The sequence below is a fragment of the Phalacrocorax carbo genome, chromosome 5 (assembly GCF_963921805.1).
Source record: "Phalacrocorax carbo chromosome 5, bPhaCar2.1, whole genome shotgun sequence".
In the NCBI taxonomy this organism is placed as follows: Eukaryota; Metazoa; Chordata; class Aves; order Suliformes; family Phalacrocoracidae; genus Phalacrocorax; species Phalacrocorax carbo.
This window is the reverse complement of record NC_087517.1, coordinates 26,164,584-26,191,752: the sequence shown is the minus strand read 5'-3', so window position 1 is coordinate 26,191,752 and position 27,169 is coordinate 26,164,584. Positions and strand designations below refer to the sequence as shown.

The following is a 27,169-nucleotide window of genomic DNA, read 5'->3' as shown; positions in this document are numbered from 1 at the left end:
AGCAGCAGGAACAGAGTGAGACAGGAAATACTGCTGGCTGCTGCCACCGGCTGGGAGGGAGAAAGGTCAACGGCTGTGTTTGGACCTTCTCATTACTCCCACATCCTCAGGCTTGTGTCTAGTCAAGATTGCATTTATCAATGCCACTATCAATAACCAATTCATGAATAATTGAACTTAGCAAATTGTCCTTTTATTTTTTCGGTATTCGCTGAACTTAATTCAAGTACATAACACCAATGCCATCCACTGTCTTCAAACTGCTTTGACTGTTAGGTTACTGAGCTAGCACTGACCTGTGCAATAGCAACATCAGATATCCGCACACTCACGAGTGTCCGTGTTACCCGTGGGAATAGAGACAAGCCCTTCCAGCAGCCTGAAGTGGGAGTAGCTTTACCAAGGCCCTGACTTGAGACCATCCACTTTATATTTTGCTTTGTAGAAGCATCTTGAGAGGTCAGTCACACTAGAACAAGCCACGTGGTATTCAACTGCAAAGTTGTGGCAATCATTTGATGTTCTTCATCATTAGAAAACACTGTTTACTTTTAAAATGTGTGGTTTTTTTAAACAGACCAATTTTCCCTTATTTCCTAATTTGATCTGAAGCCCTAGAAGCATCAGCTTAAACTTTACGTGATTACAGTCACATCATAGGGTTTTGTCCATCATCCTTTTGTATACCTACAACTTCATTGCTGTGATCACCACTTCCATCCTACCCTTTAGAAGGCTGCTATGATACTTCATAGTACTACAATAAATAAATTCATTTAAAAGCTGTTATGTCCCCATAGTTGGGGACTACTCCATATTACCGTGAAGGTAGAAACAGGCTGAATGCTTCTCAAATAGGAACCTTATAGTGGTGTTTCTGAACAGCCAGTTGAAAAAAATTTAGCTTTATTCTGAATCAAAACAAAACATTCATTAAGTTTCCTATAAAAAGCCGAATACTATGTTTTTCCAAAGTGCAAAAACTAATTCATAAGTGAAACATTTCACAGCATTTCAGTAGAGGTACCTACTTTGTTAACCTCTTCTGGTAAATATTGCAAGTAGCCATAAGATATGAATTATTATATCCCATACATTTTTGAAACTGAATTTATAACTTCAAAGTGACAGCACTAGTAGTTTTAAAAGACAGTATGGCAAACATTTTTGAAAAATATCTCTGACCACTGCTGTTCCTGAGTGCCATGGCGGACCTTAAAGCTGAACATGAACAAAGCAACCACCTGCCAATTCTGGTCTCCATAAAGAGCCTAGGGAAAGACATCAAGTTATGTTATAGGTAATGCGGAATTCCATGTTGGGACTACAAAAAAATAAACAGTGAGCCTTTAGTATTTACACAGCTGTGACTTCAGGTCCAACTTTTATAAAACTTACTTATTTTAAACAAAGGGAACACTGACAGGAACTGGTTGTGATCCTGAGACAAGTATACCATCATCAAAGATCTTCAAATTGAGACTATCTTGATCTAAGTAAAAATACTGCATTGTTATGCTGTTAGAAGAAGGGAACACAAAATGCTTGACTGTCAGATAGTTTTCTCCTTCCTGTGAAGAAGCACACAAAAAATTTGAATATTGCAAAGTAGTTGTAGCACTACAAATTAAACCATGTCATTCCTTCTCCTGTCCCCTGCACAGTACGACTTTCACAGTTTTTGAATAATACTCATTGAAGAAACTGCATCAACATTCAACAGCTCTTTCAAGCGAGATATAGTGTGAGCTATTTTAGCTTAAAGGGTGTAAAGGCTTTATAGCAATAATGCCGATAACTGAGAAATACCTTTTCTGCTCACATGCAGTACATTCTTGCACACAGAACTTCCAAGCAGATTCTAGGACCTGTAACAAGGAGGTTTTAAGAGAGACATGCATGCAACAGCAGGAATCTATATACCTGTTGCAATAGCTTAATACAACGGGTCTTTGAAATATGGGGAAGCTAAGACAAGGTATGCTCCTGTATTATACTGAGAGAACTTTCCAAGAGCAGTTGAACATGTTCCCCTTCTGCCCAAACATAGAATACTGAGGTGAAATTTCCGAACTGAGTAGACTGATGTTTGGGTGGTGTTTTGCCCTTCCTTTGCTGGTGTTCTCATTTTCCTATTCTGCTTTACTTGGCACAAAAGCAGAGCTTCTCTTAGCATACATTTACAAATTCAATCTCACTTGTCTCTGCAAGTGCTAAAGCCTTCCTAATAGTTTTCCTTCCTCAGCTTTCCCTAGGTAAGCGTTCACCGCCAAATTAAAACTAACCAAAGATGACAAGTTAGTAAAATATATTTGTTTAGTTTCAGCACAAAACCACATAATTGTTTAGGCCCATTTTCTTTTTATTAATAATATAAGGTTCTATAATCTCTTAACATTACAACTGAAGTTTTACAGTTATTCTCACACTAAAATGACAAACACTGTTTGGCTTTATTTGCAGAAAGTTGTTACAACCTTGATAAACATACATTTCCAAGATTGATAAGCAATTTGTGTTTTCTGGATTTCAGTGCTATTGTATCCCTGCCTTTGAAATCGGTTTCAGTTAATTAACATTGCTATGGAAGAACTATTTGGCCTGGCCTCTGTTCACAGCTGTAAGGCAAAGACAACATCTCTAACTCAACCGATATACCCTAAGTCAAAACAAGAGGAGACATGTTTTTCTTTGACTGTAAGATTTAGACCCTGGATCAATTTCTAACAGAATTTCTTCTTTCCCCTCAGAACTTTTATAAAAGTCTCTCTAATGTAAATACATTTCACAGTCAATCCATACTCACTCTGCACCTTCCCTCCTTCAAAGACAGCAGAAGCTGTGTAATCGGTAGTCATGACAAGCTTGCTTAAAACTGCTTGTAACTTACATATGGCCAAAATAGTTGAGCAAATGAAAAAGTTGTGTTATGCCAAGACACACTTTTGATCTGCATGGATCAAATTCCATCTCTGAACAGGCTGCAGCTATGGGAAGTGAAGTCTTTGAAAGAAAGTAGAGAATACAGAAGGAAGAGTGATGGAAGACTGGAGTATTAGAGAAAGGAAGTTTTCTTTTACATGGGTAATGATTTGTGTGTATCTAGGTCTCCTGAATTTGCATTACACTTTTTTCTCTTTTCATTAGAAATTTAAATGTGAAATTAAAGACAGCCAGAAGTACATCCCTCTGGACAGAAAAATATTTAGGAAGACAGCAATAGGGTGGCCATTATTTAAAAAAATACGTTACGTTTGTAGTTAATCTTTTCCTCAGAGGTATCCAGTGACAGTGCCTTGGGACCATTACAGCCTGTTATTTCACCTTCCCATAGGACAATTGACATGCAGTAAAAAAAAAAAATCTTTACTGCATTTTAAATCACTTCAGAAGCCAGTAGCTATTTAAAGGTTAGCAGAGAGCATAAGGAGTTTTTGCCTGTTTAATTTCAATACAAAAAACAGGATGGGAAAAGCATAGTCAGAAAATGAAGAAAGGGGAAAGATGTTGTAGACCTGTCTAGCACTTAAAGTAAAAATCTTAAGAGCCCAGTATTACTGAGCTATGACTACTTGTTTTTGTTCCATCTGTGCTGTCATTCTGCAAAAAGGCTTCACATACTTTCCTGCAAAATTGATTCTTCACAGTTAGACATATACTTTCACTGTGGCACATAAACGCCCCTTCATAGTCACTCTTCATCTTTACCAACTCCTAGAAAGGTCTCTATTTCAGAGTGATACAAGTCATCAGCAAGATGGCAGCTGCAGCCATGTAGACACCATCATGCAGCATGCGAGATGAGGAAGTCCCGTGCATAAACATGTACAGATTCACCTTGCTGAGACACCACTGTGTACTGTAGGAACACAACCACAGCGCAAAAAGCAACTTTCCTAAAACAGGCTACACCTATTGTTTTGGTTGCTGCTGAAATATGAACTCTGGGGGCCAAAAACCAAAAATACAAAAGAGCAGATTTTTACGTTGAAATGTGAAACAAAGACCACTTGAAATAAATCTAGCTGCATTGCAAATATCACATTAACATTCTGGTTTATGACCTGCAGATCATAAAAAGTTTTCCTTAAGTACCTTGACAGCATGCAAAGTGATGTTTTGTGGTCATGTTTTTTGATCTTTATAGAACTGAAATTAGTCTTTAAACAAGCTCAAAGTTGTCTGATATGCAGTATTTTTCAAGCATTTTGGATGTTTTGGTTTAATTCCAAAACTGTGAGCTAATTAGTATTCTAAAATAGTTTAAAAACAAAAACGCAATTTTAATTTTTTCTCCTTATTAAGGGCATTACCAATACAAAAGGTGTCCAAACTGACACTACTGAGCTGTGAAGCTGCTGGCTAGAGACAGTGTCCTCAAAGGATAGTCTGTATTTTTTCTATCCTGTGCAATCATATACATTAATTATCAAAAAGTTGGATAGTTTGCTTTAAGAAAAGAACCCACCTTAAAAATGGATCATGAGTATTGATAAATACTTTTAGTTTGTTTTACTGATTAAGATTCAAGTTTCAATGTAAAAATGCTTACTCTCATACGATACTGATCAAGAAAATATTTCATTTCCTTAAAGGTAAACGGACAATTAAAGTTGTGGCTACTAGTGAAGTAAATTATTCATAAAGGCCATAGGAAACTGTACAAAACTAAAATTGGAAATCTCACTTCCAGGATGACAGTATGTTGTCCACTTAAGTGTTTTACTGTTGAGACTGTTTCAAAAGACAGTGCTGGGCAGTTTCGTTTGAAGAGCCAAAACTTTTTTTTACTGAAAAAGATATTTGCATCTCTGCAAAACAAACAAAACAGGAGCAAAAACCATACACACTAGGACCGAAGCACAGATGAAAGCAAAGTTTTGTTACAAACCTGTTTTCAACATACAGCGAGAAGTGTCCATTGTACAAAACTTACAGTGACTGACCTACGATTAATTTAAGATTATCCCAGCAATGCAAATACAACTCAGAACAGCTCAATTGTATAAGATTTTCCAATAGTACTACAGTGGGAGACTACTGAGTTTTTACAAGTAGTTTGAATTACATTGTCTCTTTTGATCAAGGCCTAAATTTGCACTTTAAGTATTCGCTGGTTACAAGTCTGTTGCATGCTTAATCCTTCAGCACAGTGAAGTACTTCTTGGTGTTCTCTCATCTGTCTCCTAGCAGCTTTCTTTTAGCAAGAGGCTGGGTTGAGCAGCTGCTTCTGTAGAAAACACTGTTGTCAGTCTTTGTTCTCCTTGCAGGGGATGCTTTAGTAAGCAACATCTGGCAGTATCCAGCATTGAAAGTACTGTCAGCTGCGTTGCCTAACCAAACTTGGAAAAACAAATTGGCATTTCCTGGTTGGTAATACACTTTGTGCCCAGTGGGTTGTTAAAGAGTTTAAGAGCATTGTAAGTAAAAATCCATAAACAGTGATGTTTACACTTTATTGGAGGGAGGGGGTTGGAAAAAAGAAAATCTATGTAAGTTACTATTTTTTAAAGTTTAGTCTATGTTATATTTGATTACTGGGATATCAATACAATGAAAGTGGAGGAATTTCAACAGTAATTTTGAAGTTTTAGTACATCATGTTGTGCAGTGCTTTATAAAAGATTTTTGTTTCCAAAGATATTATTGGGGTCCACATATTCTTTAACAGATCTCAGCATTCCCAGGCCAACATCAGAGATGCTCTCCTTCATCCAGCGCTTCCGCAATTTGCCTACTGGAAAAACAAAAACAAAGTGTTTCAATATATGGCAGGATTCTAGGAGCCAATCAATCTTGTGACCATGAATGAATAAACACTGTGTGATAAATGCTTTTATTCAAAAATGAGAAATGTTTTGCTTTATTTGATTTATTGAGCCCACCAGACTATCAAGCTCATTAAGCTCAGCATACTCCCAGAGGAAGACTGTGTTCCACACTGTCTACTTTCTTTAGAAAGTATGAAAGTAGATGAAGCTTAGGCTAAAATCACATTCTGTTGAAATAGGGAATTGGCAGTAAGTTTTAAAAAGCCACCAAACTCATTTTAAGTAGGAAGCTGCAGAAGAGATTACTAAAAAGCACAACCCCACACCTCTTGATTGCTTTAAAGTGAGAACATAACTCAAAAACTTAACAGTATTGGTTTATATAGCAAAAAATTGTTTTCTAAGGAGAAGGCTTAAAGCCTAGTTTTAAATCAACAAAATACCTTATTTAATTAAAAAACTTTTACATGGGCTGGTAATTGCTCATACGATTACACAAGAGCTCAGTTTCCCATGTAAAAATGGAAATTCACAACATATACCAAATACAAAGCGAAGCTGAGACACCAGCCATTTAAGAGCTTATTTCACTAGTCTCACAATAGTCCTGTTAAATGGCCAAGTGTTCACATAAGAATTAACCAAGTCATCAACTCTGATTTATCAGATCATTCAAAATAAAGGATATTTTTTCCTTAAACACACTACAGCATTTAACTAGTCAGCCTGAAACACAATCCATTTGTCAGTATGATGTGATATAGTAGAAGGTTTGAGAGACAGATGCTTTAAGAGTATCTGAAGCTAAATTCAAGCCATCTTTTGTGCCCTGTTCTCAGGGTAACCATCAAACTGTCATCAGAATAATAAATTACAGGGACACCTCTGGAGAACAGAGTATATTTGTTTATACCATAAGGAATATCAGCTAGTCACAATGCCAACTGAAAAAGCAAATAATGTGAGAAAGAATGAAATGTGAAGGTTGCTAGAAAACAACTATTAGCAGTATGCACGTCAAGAGCAAAGATCATAACTGAAGGACAAAAGAATTTGTCATGTGGTAGGAACTGCGGTTGTATTTTGCAGCCCAGGCCAAAAAAAATATTTCCATCTGTAGGTACACCATCACAACATTGACTCTCTGAGCAAGTTGATGTAGTTGAATTTTATCTGGGGATACTTTAATACTACTACTACAAGAAAAGAATCATGGATGTGGCTTGACCATCACCTCAAGTCACTCACACTGGCTCTTACACAAGCAGCTGAAGAACAGTCATTACCATTCTCAACTGTTATCTGTAATATAGTTTCAGTGAATGTGTCCTGTGGTTATGGATGTAATTGTCCTGAAAAGACTGCAAACAACTGCTCCAACAAGATGGAGCACATTAGAATCACAGCAGGATGCCCAACAGCTAGCATGCCTGCCTCTTTTACACCTCCAGTAATAATGCAATTCCACAAGGAACTGAACTACTGTCTGAGCAGCACCAAACAGTCATTGCATATTTAATGAAGTCGCTCACCAAGTGCTGGAAAACAGAAGGTGCTTGGAGTGCATCATTAGTTCTGTCAAAGTGATAATTTACACATCTATCTTGTCAAATTTTCCATGGTTTATACTTTTGCAATAATAAATCTAACATACATTTGATTAGTGAACTGGAAAGAAAAAAAAGCTGTACTACAGTTACCAGCAGTCCTTCACAAATATGTTCAATGAAAATATTTTAACCCCTTGGTAACAGTAGGTTAAGCCCATGTTCCTACTGTTCATATCAATAAGATACACATGGATTTTCCAGCTACTCAAGTTTTCATCCTAGAGTTAAAAAGCATTGAAGCAATCTGGCTCTTAGAATTCTAAGCTGGTCCATGCAATTAAATGAAAAATAGACCAAGTGAAGGAAAGGCTCTGTGCAGATGAGAGAACCCCTCAGAAAAATCAATGTTTGTGTTTGTTTCACTTCAGCATAGTACTGCCCTATAAGTATTCTGTTCCTCCTCCATAGGAGGATCCAATTAACTTCAAGGATAAGGAAAAAAAGAGGGAAAAAAATGCTTTAATAGTAAAAGGTGTTACCATGAACATAAAAATAACTTCAAGGGTCAAATTTGCTTAACTCCACTCTAAGCCTAGCCAAAGAACAGCTTTGGGCTCAAGGAAGCCTTAACGTCCAACAATAAGTCTCAGTTAAGCCTGATCTTACCATGGACTAGAGAAACCCACCTTTCTGCTTCTAGCCTATAGAAGGCAGACCTTTTGGTTTTATTCCTGGATGAGGCCATTTATATAAAATTGACACAAGAGAGTACACAGAACCAGATTTGGTCCAAGCATCTACCACTTATGGGTTCTCAGCCCAGTATACTTTTCTCAATTAAAAACTGAGATCAAATTCACCTGATTCTATATGCTACATCATAACGTTATTAATAAGATTCTCAAACCAGCATAACATTGTACAATCAATTTGTAGTAGCTTAACAAGTCACTACTTGTCAACTCATCTATACACTCCATTACACAGACAATCCTTGTTGCCCCAACTGGAAACAAATACAGCCCTTCCTTCTTGCATCTTCTTCAGAGGAAGACACCTAATCTTACACCTTAATTATCCACAGTCAAGTGTGAGAGAATTAGTTTTCAAGTTTTACAAGCAGCAAGTGCCCTGTTCCTAAGGTGTGATGAGCGGTCTAATGCCTTAAAACATTCACCACGAGGAAGCCAGAAGTCTTCAATCTGAAGCCCAGCCTATTACACAGAGTACAAGCACCCTAGCATGACAAAGTACTTCACCCAAAGTACTTCAAAGCAGAAAGTCAAGAAGCTTATTCAGTAGCAATTCTCAGACAGACCAACACCAATTTTATTTTTGCAGTATTTTCAAGTTTTACCAATACAGTCCACGTATAAAAAAAAAAATAAGCTGCATGAGTAGCTTCCTGGTTCTGACACATGCTGCTCCAGACCTTAGCCCATTTCATTAGAAAAGTTGTTCATGCTTCCAGTGCCCTTTTAATCTGTTAGGGAATAAAACACACTTTGGTGAAGTGCAACCATAGTCTATGCTGCACCTGTAGAACCCACCCTTTGAAAAAAAAATATCAATGAAGCAAACATGCACTGACATTACATTCACTGCCAAAAGTGGCACATTTCCCATGTGCACGGTTTTTTGAAGAGAAGTGCATTAGACGGACAGCACATACCTGCTGGCCACAAAGATGATAAAATGGGAGTACAGCTCTCCTGGCTCACAAAAGCTTCACTTGCTCATCTTTGAAAATGCATCTGGATACCTGAAAAAAGTCTGGCTGCTAGGGAGGGAGCTAGCAAACAGCAGCCAGCAACTGGTTTTCTCACTTTTGGAATATGAAGTACTTGGGCACACATGAACAAGCTTGTAAGGAAAGTTTTAGTGTAGCTGATGGATGCCAGGAACTACTCTACACCCATGCAGAACAGATTTATAGCACTGTGTGGTCCCCATGCACATGGCCCTAGATGACTTCTGCTCTAGTCTTTTCAACTTAAAGAGGCAGTTATTGCAGAGTAATAGCTCTGCAAAAGGAGCAGTAACTGGTTATAAGGATGGGGTTCTTCCAACTGTTGCATGCTTTTCCTGAAGCTTGTTCTCTCTACAGAAAGCATCTCTCCAAAATTGCTTAACAGGTTATTACTCTTCCAGAGAGAACTCTGCAATACTGAGAAAGGTCAGTACATTAATCTAATACTGTGGTAGTGCTGGAGAATTTTGGACTGGTATACCCAAAGTCTACTACATAGTTAACGCCACCACAACATCTTGCACATTTTCACTTAAGTCCTCTAGATATCAAGTACTTTTGAGTTCTGTGCTGATGAATCAGAATGTCCTCTGCATTTACTTGGTGGGAAAGGCACTGAAGATGACTATTCTATTAAGACTTTCAACAAGACCAAGATGGAAAATACAACTCTTAATATACGATTTCACATAAGGTTACTCCATGTCTGACAAAAGTCAGAGTTTAAACTTTCTAACCAGTAGAGCAAGCTCTAGTTTTAAGATTAAAGTATAATCAGTCTCCACAGCTTAACTTAAAGCTAAGAAGATACTTTTCCATAAGGGAATCTTATCATTCCAGATATTGTAGTTAATTGTAGTGTAATTGCATGGGTTAATTACTGCAGTGTATAGCTTAAGCCACAGCCTCTTAATGATGCCAAAGAATTGCAATGAATGGAAATGTCAAACATGCGACTGAATGCAAATAAGGTGTGGGTTTTTTGGGGGGAGTTGTTTTGGGTTTGGTTGTGGTGGTTTTTTGTGTTTTGGTTTGTTTTTTTTTGTGTTGGGTTTTCATGCATTTTTTTGTTTTGGTTTTGGTTTTTTTTGTCATTGTTGCTGGTTTTTTGTTTTGTTTTGTTAGTTTTCCTACATAAACTGCCAGGACATTAATACTATACTTGAACCTGTGGGGTCTGGCCTACATTAACCTTTATTCTAGTCAATCTATCTAGAAAGTAGAAGAAAATTAGTTCTATTATGTTAAATGGCTAAATAGGGGTATTTTTCCTCAAACCCACAAGCTGGTAATTGTTTCCTTAAGAAACCAGTTTTAGTTAGAACATTCCCTGCAGGGGAGACAAACTAGCATTAATTTTTATACTGTTCCTTAGTTTTACATGGGTGCACAGCTTGGTAATACAGAACCAATCAGGCCCAAATCCAGCCAGGTCCCTTCTGATGCTGTACCCCAAAAGGGTTATAGTTGTATTTATACACAAGTTGTACCTACTGATACTTCCTCAGCACATTTTATGTATACAAAAAAATCATTTATTTTATGAAACAGGAATTCAAGAATGTGAGCTGTGACATATCATATGGGTGGTTTTAGGGCTTCCCGTAAATGATCTGAAGTATCATTTGCCTAAACTTAAAGTTGTATCTACGTGAAATTATCATTCCTAATGCTGCTTTTTAAATGCTAAGTTTCTAGAAGCTAATTGTGGCTCTAGCAACCCTTACTTACATGACTCAAATCTAAAGACACTCTCTAGCCAGAAAAACAGAAGAATCAAAGCTGTGTCCAAAGATACACACCATCCCTTTTCTAAGTGTAGGACACAGTCAAGACAAGATGAAAACTATAATCAAGACTGTAAAAAGCTCATGCAGGAAATGAAGACAAGGAATGCTACAACTAGGATATCTAATTCCTGAATACCTGTCAAAAACTTTTGCAAAGTCACAAATTATGTCATAGGATTAGTTAAAAGGGATAAGGAAGGCATAAGAAACCACTTCAAGTGTCACACATTTAAAACTACTTTAAAACCACTAAGAAGCTTTTCAGCAGTTCGTTCACAACAAATTTACCTAGAAAGAGACCTACCACATTTAGACAAGACTGTCAGGATCATGAAAAAAAACTCTGATAGCCTCCTCTATAAGGATAAATTTCGATGCACTGGAGAATGGCTGAATTCCCCCTGCATAAGTAGTATTGCTCTGATCAGCTATGTATTTTGGGTGTATTTTTATATCAACACATATGCCTCAGATTCTTCCTAAACGTAAATTCTGTTCATTACATTTTCCAGGAACATTATCAAGCGTTAAATACTAACATTAAAGTAGGAAAACCATTCCTGACACTTACTAATTAGATTAAATATTTAAAGTCAAGAGTGAGAAAGACTTCAAAAAAGACAATTTGATTAAAAGGACAAGGCCATTTAAGTTGCAGTGCTATAGAAATGATATCCAGATTTATAAAGACAAAAAATCCAGATATTTTACCCCAAAATACAAGTATTTGTTACATTGAATGAATAAATTCATTACACAGATATACATCTGGCTTTGCTATAGCTTCTTGTGTCCATGACATGCTTGCTGTACAAGGCTGGTATTGATACACTTCTGCAATTCCTTTGTTGGAATGATGTTGTTCTTACATATTGCAAGGTGTGATCTTTAATGTAAACCATTGACAAACAAAAATTATGCTTCTTACAAATTTTCATCTCAAAAGTCATTGGGGGGTGTGTATCTTCTCACAATATTGCTACCTTTAGTGAGTCTTGCCTAAAGATTACAATATTTTTTGTTAGCCTGGAGGGAGGGGAGGAGAGAAGAGAGAGATTAAAATAGAATCCAAAGTCAAGTCTTTCTGAGGTTACTCTCATAAAATTAAAAGTATCATGATTTCAGTTCTAGCTGTAGATTGCAGCTATGTGTCCACCTGCAGTTAGTACTTCCCCAGCTGTAAAGCAATTTAGAGCTTTATGCATCTCAAACTGTCATATATGACCACTTCACTCAAGAAGTGTATGAAGACTGACTTAAGCAGGCTTTGTGTTTCCTATAGCCTCAAGTCCCAGACTACATCTGTTTTCTTTGATACACAAAACCAGAGCTAAACCAGCTCCATTTATCACAGTGTGATTGTAGGCAGACAAACCAGCCTGTCTGTTTCCAGATAGTGAAAACAACTGTTATTAATCACAATTACAAGACAAATACTAAAAGAAATTGCACCAGTATTTTCTTTTACCCCACACAATAGACCGGTCTTAGTAGTGCTGAGAGTGACAAGGCCTGAAGGTCAGTAAATAGAACTGATACTATTAGGCTAATTCTCAGCAGTATGTCTACTAAGCACTGGAAAAAATGGATCTTGAATAGCATACACAATGAACTGTCAGACAAAAAACACTCAAAGCACAAAATATCAGTATAAGAGGCAGTCATGCATACAACAGGAGCATAAGAAGTCTAAAAAAACCCAAGTCTTCTGTATCTGTGGAGTCAGAGAGTTCAAGTGTGCAAAGGTTTTAAGAAATCGTTATGTAGTATTTTCTTGTTTAACATATGCTGTAAGCAAGGTTTCATATGGTGAGGGCAAATACATCCAAACATGTGACAAGCTCCAGCTGCATGCAAGTTAATGGATAAAATGCTAGTCACAGTAAAATACAGCTGCCACAGCAGGGGAGATCACAATAGTACATTGAGGGGTTAATTACACATCCCACGTGCAAGAATTGACTGGTCCACTATACCAGCATATTAAAGATTTAATCAGAGGACAGTAAGACCATATTAAATGAAAAATACTGAAACTCTTTTCATTCACGTTATCATCACCTACCCATCTTTCAATATCCTGATATTGCTAAAGCAGAGTCTATTTCCATTTCTATCAAAGTTAGATGCCTGAAAACAGCCCTAGCTAAAAGTTTCAAGTCCATGAAGTCACCAATGTATTTTAAAGCACAGTTTCTGCCCTTCAGTTTTCCACACACAGAGCTTTCTTAGAATTACAAATTTCTTTTAGTTTTAAACCATTAAACTTCTTCCTCTTCGCTCTTATTTCTGTGGCCAGACAATGCCCCAAAAGAATAAAGAAATGCATTAACCAGTTTAAAGAAGCTAGTTACACAAATCAAACTGACTTCATAACAAGTCTTCCTGACATCCCAGTTTACAGCATTATATAGGACACATGCAATCAAATTAGGCTATCTGAATATGTGGGAAAAGCATATGTAAAGCATCAGGTATATTAAGTATCACTTACATATGACATTGGTTCTTAAACTTAAAGCACAAAATAGCTTGCAAAGAGGCTAGTAACTCAGGACAAGTAATTCCCAAACTCCAAGAGAGGAAACTGAGTAATCACAAGTTAACAGACAGCAAAAGCCAGTAATACCAACACTCACATCAATTATACAACAAAAGGTAGATTATATCATAGCTCAGTTAAAAGTCACTAGCTCTTTTACGCAGGTACTTTCACTAAGTGCTCTGGAATTAGGGCTATCAGCATTCACCTAGCCACAAGGGACACTAAACTGTCTTAAAATTGTGAAACTCTTATTTGAGGTCTTTGCAACTGAATATATCTCTGCACAAGGTTCAGCAGAAGTTGCTTACAACAAACTGATTAATTACACATTCAGGTTCTCCGACAGTCTGGAGACTTCCTATCAAAGGTTTGAAGCTGGTGCTCATAAATACACCACATTGTGTGAGCTGACATCCATCAAACCAGGTCTAGGGACAATTCCCATGGAAGTCTGGCAAATGGGTGAGAAGTTTCTAGAAAGAATGCCAGGAGATTCATGCCTCATCCTCTCCCCCAGTAATTTCAGTTAATACCTCTGAAATATTTTTCAAAGCTGTATTACAAACTCCTTTACGTACTCACAAATATTTAGCAGTATCAGAGATTAGACTGAGAACATTACCTCCATGGTGATGTGACAGACTTCCTCCATTGGCAAGTATTTCTTCTCTAGCAGCCGTCTAAATTGAAAGTAAAAGGTATTTATTCAACAGCAAATGCACAAGAGGTTTGTTTTTATTGAAATGCTTACCATTGCACTCATTTACACAGGTGTATGAAAAGTTTCAGAAGTAATTAGAGTACACAATACAGGTAAACATTCATGCTATGAAATATGTATGTTAAATCTAAGTGGGGATTTTCCAAATAAACATTATCAAAACCAAGACATTTAAAATGCCATCTGTTACAACAGATCTATTGTTCCAGAAAAGAATATTCTGGATCACTTCCCCTTGACAAAAATAGAACAGTCTAGTGGCTGGGATGCTCATCTGGAAGATGATTAAGTACCTACTGAAAAGGAAATTGCAACAAAGAAGTTTGAAGAAAGGCTCCCCACAGTGATTCAAGATCCTTATTCAGACCAGAGTTTAGACCCAGATCTCCAAGATTCTAGTCAAGAAAGTGAGGTACTTTACAACTGAAAACTTTCATGGGTGAAGTTTGTGGCAGAAAAAAGTAGATTGTTATGTTAAGAAAAATTTGAACACTTCTAAGCTCTAGAACCTTCTTTCCCTCCAGCTCTGATTATGACTTGTTAGACAGCTCCAAAAGTTGTAACAAAGAAAGTTTCCTAACATTATTCCTAACATTAAAAATAATACATTTTTTAGGAATAATGTATATAACCATACCTATGCAGTTACAGATTTTTTCAATCTGCCACAGAGTGGATATGCTTGGTTGGCAAACTCAGTTTGTTAGGTTAAATTTAGTCACCTACAATGGAACACATGCATCCAGGTGATCACACTGCTAACTGATCCCAATAAATGGTAATATCTAAGTATTAAAGTGTCATTAAATAAGCACTCAAGTATTGCATTCTCCAATGCCCTAGATTCAACAGCACAGAAGTCTCAGAACTTGTAGATAAAACTTGACATCTGCTTGGCAAGTTCAAGAGAAATTTTTAAAGAACAAGCATAAGAAGAATGATATCTTAGTTATAAATACAGAGTATTTCTCTACAGTGCTATTAGCCATTTTCTGCTGAAGCTTTAGCATATGAACCAAAAGGTACAATGAAAAGCAGTTTGGCCGTAGTCCTTCTATGCCTGAATATCACATCTTCAAGGTAACAAGGACATTAGTTTCCCCTAACTAGGTAAGTTTAGTGTTTCACTAGCCACAGCATTAAAGCAGAAAGTTATTCCAGAGCTTTTTTGGTAAATGTCAATGCAGCTTATGGCTGGTCTAACACAGCAGACTTAGACCACCAATAATCTAGGCCTAAACAGAAATAACCACAGCAGTTAATTCTCTGAAGTAGCATGTGACACGCCCCCACATTCATTGTTCTCTACATGCAGCACTAGTAATAAAGTATGGTCTTGATAGTTTTACCATGTTTAAGTGAAAGAAGTAGCTTTGTAAATAATAGAACTAAGGAAGTCTTGTTTCCCATGGATTTGGGTTTTGTGGTCGATAGTTTCTGTCATCCAAGAACAAACTCCAGTTCAAGCTTTCTTGTACTTTAGTCATAAATGTTCATTTACTGATGTCTAAAATAGTCACCTATTAGTCTTTCCCCTACTTGGTGCACCATTAATTAGCATATATCTCTTTCCCTAGCTGCTAACAATTAAAGCTTTAGGAATGGACTTCTGAGATCTTTCCTGCAAAATGCAGTAAGCTTGGCTAGTGGATTCACTATATATTATTATGGGACATCAGCTTCTCCCCCTTAACTACTGTTCTTGTATACATTACCTCAATTTGTTCATAGACATGAACAGGATCACTAATTCCTCTGTAGTTAAAGGCAAAGTAGAAGTAGACACATGCACCTGCATCATACGTCTGCGTCACCCTGTTGACGAGAACTGCATTATAAACAAAGCTTTATGCTATTAAACCAGCCACTATGTGACATCATGCAATTCATAAGGTTACTTATCTTATTTTTAAAAGGGTAGCATCTTTTTCTTTTTAAATAGTTTTGTGTCCTTTTTGCTTATACTTCATGAGTGACTCAATGCTATGACAGAGCTGAAGCTTTAAATAAGTTATTACACTTGACTCATGCATATAAGCAAGAGTAAATATCAAGACTAATCAAGTGCTACTAATTCCTTGAATTACTCACATGTAATCCACTTGCAGGTTAAAAAGTAAGGCCAAGATTACTAGTGTTTGTAATATCATTAATAGATGTACTTCACCTACTAGCTAGCAAGTTTAATGACCTCTTCCTTAGTTCTCTTACTAATCAAAGATTCAAGAAAAATAATTATTTAAGTTGTTGCATGGCTTACCTGCAGGTGGAAAGAGGAGCAAACTGAACACCCCTTTCTTTGCACTCTCTTACTATCCTTTCCTTTACATTCCTACAAAGGTCCAAAACCCTGTAACAGAAAACAGATTAAAATATAAAATCTTAATATATGATTTTATACAACTTCCTGAAAAACAAAACTTCAGTTTTGGTAATCTTTTTTTAAAAAGTATAATCTAATAAAGCAGAAGATTGCCTTCCAAAACCGGTTTTAAGTAGCTTAGATTTTGTTCTAAGGATAAAGTAGTCCTCGTTATCAAGGCTTCATTAGTATTGCTTTTTCTGTACTTCTCCTGAACAGCAAGTTTACTCTGAAGCAGAGTACCTGATAAAAGCTCTTCCCATAAGGGCTAGGAGTCAAGTGTGTTCAACAGAAAATGGAGGTTACCCACTGGCAAAGTAGTTAACAAATACAGCTCACAGTAGAAAGCTTGAGAACTCCAAAGCCTTATATAGTCTAATACCATGCCTTTGGTATGTTGCAAGGCCAAAACTGGAGATAGTCCAGCTGTACACTGGTTTGCCAGCTTGAAATGTTATAGTTCTAATACAGCAATGAGATATTAAACCTTGTCATAAACCATACTTGTTTTGATTTTATTATGTTTGGTTCCCCCCCCCTTCCTCAGTTGGCAGATCCACATGCATCTGAAGTGCTAGAACAATTGAAAGAAATCTGTTTTTCAAATGACCATTTCTTTAGTTATATGTTCTCCCACAAAGGTCTGCAGTGCTATACTATACAGTTCAGATTTTTAAGACTTTTTACACATATTTAAAGCTACTTTGCAGATAGACAGAAGCAATACACATGAGAAATTTATCCATTTAGTGAATAAGCAAGTAAAGCCAAATATTTCATTCAACTATCTTCATCCAGTCAGGAACAAGGTAATCAACTGATTTATGGAATATTACATAGTTCTAAGTCGAAATAGAAAAAGTTTTTGAAAGCATTTGCTTCTGTGAAGACAATTTCAAATATTTTCTTAAATTCTCAGATAAAGGTCATTCTAGCCTGAAATGAGGAAGAGGCAAAACAAATAGGTGACTAAGCAATTAGCATACTTCAAGATCTAGAAAGCTAAAGTAAAATCAAGAGCAATTTTGCTTTAAAGTTGTCCTCAAATTTAAGATAATGTGCCAATCTTCAAAGCAGAGGCTAGAACTTACCACTGCCACTAAATTCGATAGCAAGAATACAGGCTTACCAGCTTAAGTCACCACACTTTGCACACTTACCACTTGACACTAAATACTGCAAAGCTTTGATTCAAATCACTTTAGATCCTTTTTAAGAGGTTTCTGGCTTACCAAATGGACAGAAGCATCCAAATTATTTCATATATTAAACTTGGTTGCAGTCAATTGTTTCTCAACCATAGCTAACATAAAATAAGCTTAGGAAAGATTTATCTTGGGCAAAAGTTATCTTTTTCAGTTCTTTTATTTCCCTGCATTACTGGGGAAACAAAACACTTAAATATTTTTATCTTCACTACAAACTTTTCTGTTTGAAACACACTGCTGATCCCACACAATACAGTTATTGTCACTATTGTCCAGCTCCCCAAACTGGCAATTTCAAGTCCTGAATTTGTTACAGTAAACTAACCTAGGCAGAAATATTAGTGAACACTTCCCTACATTGCATTTACAAAATCTTGGTATGTAATTTACTGGCAACTTTAGCAAGAACACACAGGTGCAAGACTTGAGGCACATCAGGGAGCCTCCAATACACATAAGGCCTAAATTAAATCAAGTTTCCCCATGAGCAAGCATGAGTTTGGAATAATTTGAATGAAATCAAGTACAAGTCTTAAGCAATTCTAAAGAATAATCACAGTTTACCTATCCCAAGGAACAGATGTCTCAAATGATTCTCCTATTACATAGTAATCCAGGCCCAGGTCCTAATAAATAGAGAAAGGAAATTTCAGTAACATTCAGCATCAACATCTGGGATTCCAGTGTATGCTACACAGCTAGAGCTGAGCAACTTTAGTTTGTATGAGAAAAACAGAACGCCTATTTAGCAAAAACACCCATCTGTCCCAGTGACATTAGTTTATAATTATGGAAATAGGGTAGCTCTTTGAAGACACAGAAGAGACATTTTTATGTCATGGCTATAGTGAGACAACTTGTCAGACTGTCAGTATGCCTATACTAGTCAAATATTCATACCACTATAGCATCAAGCCAAAAGCTTCACTGTGCTAACCAATGTAATATCTAGTAGAAATATTTATTTGGAATGTAATTTCTATCTAGGTAGAAACAAAGGCAAACTTTTTGCCCATTTTATATACAGCATGCCAAAATAAAGACAAATTCAGTCATTTGTCCTCGACTATAAAAGCCAAATAAAATCCAGCACTCAGGATGTGCATACTATTCTGAAAAAAAAACCCTCTCAAACAGTATGACTAAAATTCATACTAACAGCTGCAGCAGTTCAGACTATTTGTCCTGGAATTCTGATTCAAACTACAGCCATAAGCAGATGTCCAAAAAAGAGTAAGACCTGAGTAAGCACATGAGTATTTCAAGTATTCTCCCAGCCTCCAATTATATTCTAAATCTACAGGTTGAAGTCTGATTAGGTTTATTTATTAATTGCTAGTGGATTCTTCAATATAAGTTTCTCTACCCTTTATTAGAAACTATTTTTTTAACAAGCACATAAATGAATGTTTTTATGGTGTTTTGCAGATCGAGTCCCGTGAGTAAGCATTAGTCAGAAATGGAATGAATACAACCTCTGGGAGAAGTTTGAGATATCATCCAAGCCAACCTGTATTTAGATTTCAGAGAAAGCATCTTCAAAAAGACATCTTGATGTTTTATTATATTAATTAACAGAAGTTTCAGCAGGCAGACAAAAAGGTAACCTACCCGAATGTAAGCAATGACAAATGTCAGCATATATCCTCTCTGTCCATTATCTTCTCCTGCTGCCAAGCCACTGCAAATAATGAGAATTTAATTAGCTTTCCTGCAAAGTAGTCACCATTTAAAAAAATTTTAAAACACTTTGATTATGAAACATGTGCACATTTAGCTGTGTCTAAGCTGTGTAAAAACAGTTGCAAATAGTAGGGTCCTTTCTTCACTAGAAATGAGAAGTTACTTCAGACCAGACCTGTAACTCTCTACATTTCTCTTTTCATGCCATAATCTGAAGAGAGATGAAAAACAAAACATTTGATGTGATCTTAAAGTAAGTCTCCAAACATCACAAAAGAGCAGGAGAAACAGAACTAGACGTAGTATATCCTTGATGTTCATTTACAGGAATGTGTAACTACATTTCTAAGCATGTTGGGTTTGTGCACTTGTATGCTCACAGATCATGACAGCAAGTCTACAGACTTAAGATCCCAAAAGTGGGAGTGGTGTGAATGGATAAAAAAAAGACAGCACTAAAAAGAAAAAGGAAGGTTTGTTTTCATTAACCTATCAAGTTAGGAGCATTATGAAAGTATTTGTTTTTAACTATTAGTTTCTGACAACAAGTGCTATGTATCTGTAATTAGTCTGCCTAGAAGCTCCTATAAATCTGAAGGGAGGGTGGTGGGAATTAGACATCCTGAAGGAGGACACAATTAAAGCATTTTAGACCATTAAAAGGTTTAGCATTTTAGATGAGGTTAAACTATTAAGCACTTAACTAATAGCCTTAACTGAGCAGCACAGAAAGCACCATCTAACAGACCTAAGACAAAATACAATAGGATTCACAGTTGAAGCCTTTTCTTGCATACAACATTAAAATAACTACGATCACTAAGATGCTGTATTCTTATCACTGAATGTTAGCATGCTGCTCACATGAAATCCCACTCTTATAAAGCTACTTCAAGTGGTAGAATGAAAGCACAATGAAAACACAAATTTCAGAAAGGATAGCCTTGAATGATTAAAACAATTCTTGTATTTGAATAGTTGAGACTAATACTAGCAATAACTTTCTTAAAGAAAAAAATCATATTCTTGACAAATCACATTTTTAATGATGGTTTTCATGAATCACACTTCAAAGCAGAAGGACAGTAACTACCTGATCATTATTCAGCCTGCCACTCCAATGAACGTTTTCTGTTCCTTTGTAAGAACAGAAAACTGTCTGTGGGACTGAAATTCACTGCATTCTTTTAAATACAAACTCGTCTTTTAAACAAACTCCTTGTATTCATATGCCCACATCAATGCTGCAAAGATTATTACCCTTATGACTTTATTTTAACTACAGAAGGGGAAGACAGAGTCTAGTTTTCCAAAACAAGCAACTTCCACACCTATAAGCAATTACAAGGGCTAGTTTCCATTTTAATAACATTAATTCTATGTTTAGTCAAATATTTGTTTTTTCTGCAATACACAGACAGCTGAAGTCTTTCAGTAAAGTTACCTATTAAGAGTTAGCACAAGCCATATTGATTAACAGGAATATTCAGTAGCTAGTTGGTTATTGCCACTTCAAATTAGTAAACTGAGAACATACCCATACAGTAATCACTAGAAAAATATGGTAATCCTATTTTTTCCTGGAAAGTTAACTCCCAGCTTCAAATAAAGTTCTTTGAAAAGCATACCCAAACTTGGTGGCAATATCATAGACTTGCTTTTCATGCTGAAGAACCTTCTCTCTGTCACCCTCAAAGAGCAAGGTAGCTACACACAGTATGTTGGGATCAAATCCTTTAAACTGCAAAGAGAGGCAGAATACAAGCAACAAGTTTTTACTTTTCAACTCACAGCATGTGCTCTAGTTAATAAGTATGGCTGCAACTAAGAGGAAAGACTAGGAAAAAACATCTTTCAAAAATTTACTCCCAAAACAATGAAGTCTTTCCTTCACAGGACAAACATTCACAAGCCCACTGAAATAACAGATTATCTCTGTCACCTTTTTTCTCCTGTTAAAAAGTAAGATAGACACAACAGCTATCTACCTATGCTGAAGAATGAACATGTCTTAAATGCTTTGATCAACTACTCCTGTATTAAAACAGGAAGATGACTGATGACCATAAATGTCACTGCTCTCAAAATAGTTTTATCAGCAGTGTGCCACAGAAAATCTCTATGCTGGGCAAAGCACAATGGAAGGAAAGTAACTTCTAGCAGGGGATGGGAGAAAACTATTGTCATGGTTTAACCTCAGCTGGCAACCAAGCACCACACAGCTGCTTGCTCACACCCCCACCCCCCCCGCTGGGATGCAGGAAGCAATCTGAAGAGCAAAAGTAAGGAAACTGGTGGGTTGAGATAAGAACAGTTTCATAATTGAAATCAAATACAATAATAAATTTTATGACAAGAAAAACAACATGAGAGGGGAACAAAACCCAGAGAAAAAAAACACAAAATGCAACCACTCAACACCCACCAAAGCCCAGCTGCTCTCCAAGCAATGATCAGATGTCAGTTGCCCCCTGACCAACTCCCCCCAGTTTATATGCTGAGCATGACATCATATGGCATGTAACATCCCTTTGGCCAGTTTGGATGCGCTGTCTTGGCTACGCCCCCTCCCAGCTTCTTGTGCACCCAGCAGAGCATGGGGAGCTGAAAAGTCCCACTGACTTAGTGTAAGCACTACTTAGCAACAACTAAAACATCACTGTTATCAACGTAATTCTCATACTAAATCCAAAACGCAGCACTGTATCACCTACTAGGAAGAAAATTAACTCTATGCCAGTGGAAACCAGGACAACTATTAAAGGTTTAATAGTAATGCTGTGAGGCTGTCTGTATGGCTTTGGTTCAGGAGTAACAGTCAAGAGCCGTATCTTTGCAACTCATCCAAGTAGTAAGGGCCTTATTTTCTACACACCTCTTATTATTAGTTAGCTCCAGTGAACTACTAAGCAGGTTTCAGAAGGAATGGAGTTGAATATAAAGTTGCAATAAAGTTTAATGTTTTTTCCACAGTTAGAAAGGGTAAAAATTTATAATTTAGAACAATGTATTCATAATATGTACATTGACCACCAATTTTATTTTAAGCCTTTCCCCTTCCAGTGCCATTCATCTCTTCCAGTCTCTACTCTGCTTGTGGTAGCTTGTTACTTAAGCACCAAGCAAGGATATATGAAGTTACATTAATAGTCAAGAGATTAAAATTCATCCTTTATGCACAACAGCTATGCTGAGAAGAACCCCAGTTAATTGCTATTCCTTTTACTATTCCTTTAACTGAATAGATTAACTGTACTGGAGTTTAACTGAAGATACCAGGAGGGTCCAAAAGAACAGCAAGGACACAGGGTATCTTGGGGTGGCTCAGTCCTCCAGCCAGCGAGCTCAAATCTGCCCAGTGACCCACTGTCAGAGACATAATCAGTATTTCTGAAAAGGATATTGCATCCTACCACCCCAACAAAACACCACCATGAAAACCACTGTGAAACAGAATATACATCCCTGGGCAAAGGATCTGTCTTATCCATTAGTCCTATTAAAACCAGCATAGCTAACATAAATAGAAATATTGTCACTACAATGATAAACTCCAACAACCGGAATAAAAGTCTATTAAGATGCTATTTATGGTTCCTTCTTAGTCTAGAACCACTTGTACTTCATCTAGTATGAATCCTTTAATCTGTTCTGCCACCTTTTGGCTGTAATGCTCAGGTAACACCTTAGAGTTCTCTTTAAGAGGCACTAGAGGAACTAGCTACAACATGAATTAGTAGACAAACAATACCTAGAGCATTCATGTATCAGTGAACTCCTAACTACGTTGAGTACTAAACCAGGATGACTTTGGCCCTATTCTCTCAAGTGGTATCAGTTGAACAACTGGTCCATTCAATAAAAGAATGACATGTTAGTCTGATGTGTTCTGTATTCTGATGCTTACTTTTGGGGGGGTTGTTTGGTTTTTAGTTAGTTTGTTTTGGGGGGTTTTTTTGTTGTTGCTTTTTGTTACAGGGAGCAATTCACAGGTGAAGTAAGTGTAATATGGATTTGAGTATCTTAGTGCCAGTAACACCTACAATATTACTTTCAGGGTCACTAAACTTGCTCCTTTCTCTACTTCTACCTCCCATCCCAGCTGTGAGTTTCTCTGAAATAGCAGTTGCTCATGTACACCAGGAAACTGAGTCCTGATATAAGAGCTCCAGACTGGCCACCAGCTTGGAATGTCTGCATTTCTCATTTCTCCTTTTTGTCCTGCAGAGCTGGAAGAATTGGATGGGCATACATCCCTTAGTGATACAACATCCCAGGAAGCAGTGATGATTGCTGCCAACTACAGAAATAGTAGACATTGCCAACTAGGATTGCTTCAAACTGACAGCCATCTTGTTGCCAAAACTTTTACTACTTTAGATATTCCTGCACTATAGCAGATCAGGGAGGGAAGGCAAAATAATGTTTGGGCTATCTCTAAACCTAACAGGTATTCCCTAGCAAAAGTAGTCTCAAGGCATGAGATTTTCTATTTCAGTAGCACAAGAAAAAGTAGCAGAATCAACACCAGCCACTGTCTCTCAAGTAAGCCCACTCCTGAAGACACTCAATATTATCAGATCAGAATGGAATGTTTACCTCCTCCAATCTAACAGTTATCTAAATCCAGGATGATTCAATTTTCTACATTTGAGTACCCATATTTGCAGGAACTGTCCAGTTACCTAACTGGGAGAAAAAATCAGTAACAAGACAAATTATTTAATACAAAAGCCTACATGAAATCATTTTAGCACCAGATAATTCTGGATTCAAAAAAGTATCCATTGGGATGAATTCCAGAAAGACAAACAATTCATATGGGCAATTCAAGACAAATATCTTCAGGTTCTCCCAAAATTGCTGTTCACTGTAACAACAAGGTAGATCATGCCTTGACAAAATCTGGGAAGATGAAGAGATAGCAGAAAGTGTTAGCCTTGCTCCATCAGTATTAACTGATGATCAGCTGTCTGCAAGCTAGACAAATTGGTTCCAATCTTGCTCTGTCACTGACTCACTGTTAGACAAGGCACATTAATCTCATCTACAGATATGACCAGTGAGAACAGCTCTCATGGAATAACTTCTCAAACAGATAATCTCATTTTGGATTAAACCACCTTGAGAATCTTGAGTTAATGATACTACAACATAGGATCTGTTACACTCAAACTCAGCTGCATTAGAGACAGTAGACCAAAATCTCTTGAATTTTATGAACAGCACGCAATTTCCAAATAGTATTAAACCCCCAAAAGTTACCTTTGTGATGTAGAATTTTTTCAGTCCATCCAGAAATGACGTAAAAATGGACGCAACTTGTGGTTTAAGAGCATGACCTTTAGCAAAAAGTGGATAAAGGTGTGTTAAGGCAAACAGTGCTCTTAAAATTTCTACTTCAATGTGCAAATAAAAAGTAGCTTGGTAGTCAAGTTGCAAGAATCACCTGGAGCCCTTTATCATATTTAGAGAGACCTCAAATAATTTGGAAGATTTAGGAAAAGGTTTATATTAATTTTTTTAAAAGGCATACATACAACTGTGCACAAGTGTTCCATGTGACACTAAGGCTGCCCTAGTTTATATCTTCACAAGTATATGGTACACGGAAAATATTAAGAGGGCACTTCATTAGTTTTTACACTACAAAACTAAGCAAAATCAGTGACCTTTCTTAAAGTTCTGCCAAAACCACAGAAACCAGTAGCCAAAACGGTGCAAGTTAGGAGTTAAGCAATTTTTTCCTTAACGGTTATGTCATTTGTGCAAAATTTTCTACATAAAGCTAGTAATTGCTCCCTTAATCACATACGGGGAACTAAAATTACCAGGATATATAAATGGTGTCTTGGAGTTTGTTAAATTAACATCTCTGCCTCAGGACTGGGTTTAATTGAGATGAAAGTCTTTTACTGTTTGTTCCATTGTTTTCAGTCACAAGCAACTTCTGAACTCCCATTATTGTTTCACTTTAACGGTCTTGCATCTGGCCTACATGCTGTGAGCCCAATTCATAAAAAAGTTATGCACCATTTACATGCTACTTCCTTCTAAAATACTTTACAAAGTATTTCCTCCTGAATACAGGCACGAACTTCAGCAATTGATTAGTCTCCTTCCCTCCTCAGTAAAGAGGGACCCTCCCTGCAGATATGAATAAACCCCGAGGAGTACACCTCCAAGCATACCTAAGCAAGCACACAAAAAAAGCAAAAAGAGGAAAGGTCATGAATTTATTAAACCACAATCTGTAAAAACTATTGTATTTAAACCTACTTAATAAGACTACAAGAAAAATCTATATTGATACATCTCAACCTATGTTTTGTAGGTCACCATAAGCTGCAGCCTCAGATCAAAGCTAAAAAGTAGAAGAATTATTTGTTCAGTGTTGGGTTTAAAGCTTGTAACTGGTCAAACTTCTTGCCAATTAAAAAAGAAAAATGCATCTGCTTTCTGTTGTACAAGTCAGAGAAACATTATAACACAACAGTCACCAAAACAAGGAGCAAGGCTTGCTGGGCTCTCAGGTCATGCAGATCCTGATTTCCTTGGTTTGAAAGCCAAAGTTCAACTCAACGCCATCACATTAACGGCAGCTGAAGGGAAGATTCATCACTGAGGCTTCTGTCCAAATGAAATTTCAGATATTCTGACTTGTTCAAGTGCTATTAAAATATAGGTTTTCAAGGTCAGTCAAACTTCACATTTTGATCTTCTGGGTACAATCAAAATAGCATGGTCTCAGCAAGACCCTCAAGTTCTGTAAAGTATTAGCTTTTTGGGTTGTGGAACTTTAGGTTCTCCTCAGGAGCATCTTAAGTCAGAAGACATCTTTTGCCAAATTTCTTCCAGTTTAAAATGACAGTTTCGCTAAGTGCTCAAAAATGATTGCTCTGCATGTCTGACATTGTTCTGTTTAGGTGTTTGAACTAGCTGAAAATTCACAAAACCTTTGTGTTCAGTAATCTTCTAGTAGCTTCATTGACTTTCTATACTTAAAGTCTACAGCTTAGTTCTATTTGGATACAGTTATGGCATTTATTACATCTGAGCTTCTTTTAAAAATAGCTCACTTTGGACAAGCATATCATTGCCTCTCTCCTACCCAAACAATCATTGACAGAGTATTTTCAAAAAACCTGCTACTTGTAAGGAATCTGTATACCACTTGTGATGCTTTTATGCAATTTAAAGGACTCAACCAACTTACCTTCAAAGTAAGGTGCCTACATTCTGATGATTTTTTTCATACCCAACTTGTCACTAGTACTTTTAGCAAGAAAGTGTTTCAAGTACTATATTACAAAACTATAATCTCTACTCCTTTACAGCTAAATAGAGGAAGTGCCTCCAGATTTTTGCTCCAGGTAACAAAAAAGTCTTATGTACTTATATGCAGAGCACGGCTCTCTAGTGACTGTTATAGTTGAGACTGTTTTCTGAAAAACAGACAGCTTTGTGTTCCTGGAAGTACACATTATGGCACTATCTGGAGTCTGGACTTCGGGTTCATTGCTTTCTTTGTCTACTTGTGTGCAGAAGAATTACCACCTAAAACAGATGTAAGCTTACTAAAAATCAAAACCCTTGGAAACAGATATTTGTCCAAGAAGATCTACATACTTACCAAACTGAAACTGCGCATTGTCGACAAGGCGAATTGATGCAGGAGCACATCTCTTGGGGACAAAGTTAGAAGAATGAGAGGAAGGAAGAATAAAAAGATTATGCACAGTTTTGCTGAAATTAATAAAAAACAAATTTTAATTTAAAAATAGCATAC

The 27,169-nt window shown here is 36.8% G+C and overlaps 1 protein-coding gene across 1 annotated transcript in view; it reads right to left on the bottom strand.

Moving 5' to 3' along the window:
* Positions 1–2,341: 2,341 nt before the first annotated feature.
* The window catches only part of AGPS (alkylglycerone phosphate synthase), a 60,759-nt gene continuing 35,931 nt past the window's right edge, over positions 2,342–27,169 (bottom strand). The window contains exons 12-20 of the mRNA XM_064451700.1: positions 27,014–27,065; positions 24,646–24,722; positions 21,009–21,121; positions 19,309–19,378; positions 18,262–18,323; positions 16,388–16,477; positions 15,843–15,942; positions 14,029–14,086; positions 2,342–5,737 (exon numbers count right to left, since the gene is read on the bottom strand). Coding sequence (XP_064307770.1) covers positions 5,616–5,737; positions 14,029–14,086; positions 15,843–15,942; positions 16,388–16,477; positions 18,262–18,323; positions 19,309–19,378; positions 21,009–21,121; positions 24,646–24,722; positions 27,014–27,065 — 744 coding nt within the window. The 3' untranslated portion in view covers positions 2,342–5,615. The remainder of the gene's footprint in view (positions 5,738–14,028; positions 14,087–15,842; positions 15,943–16,387; positions 16,478–18,261; positions 18,324–19,308; positions 19,379–21,008; positions 21,122–24,645; positions 24,723–27,013; positions 27,066–27,169) is intronic.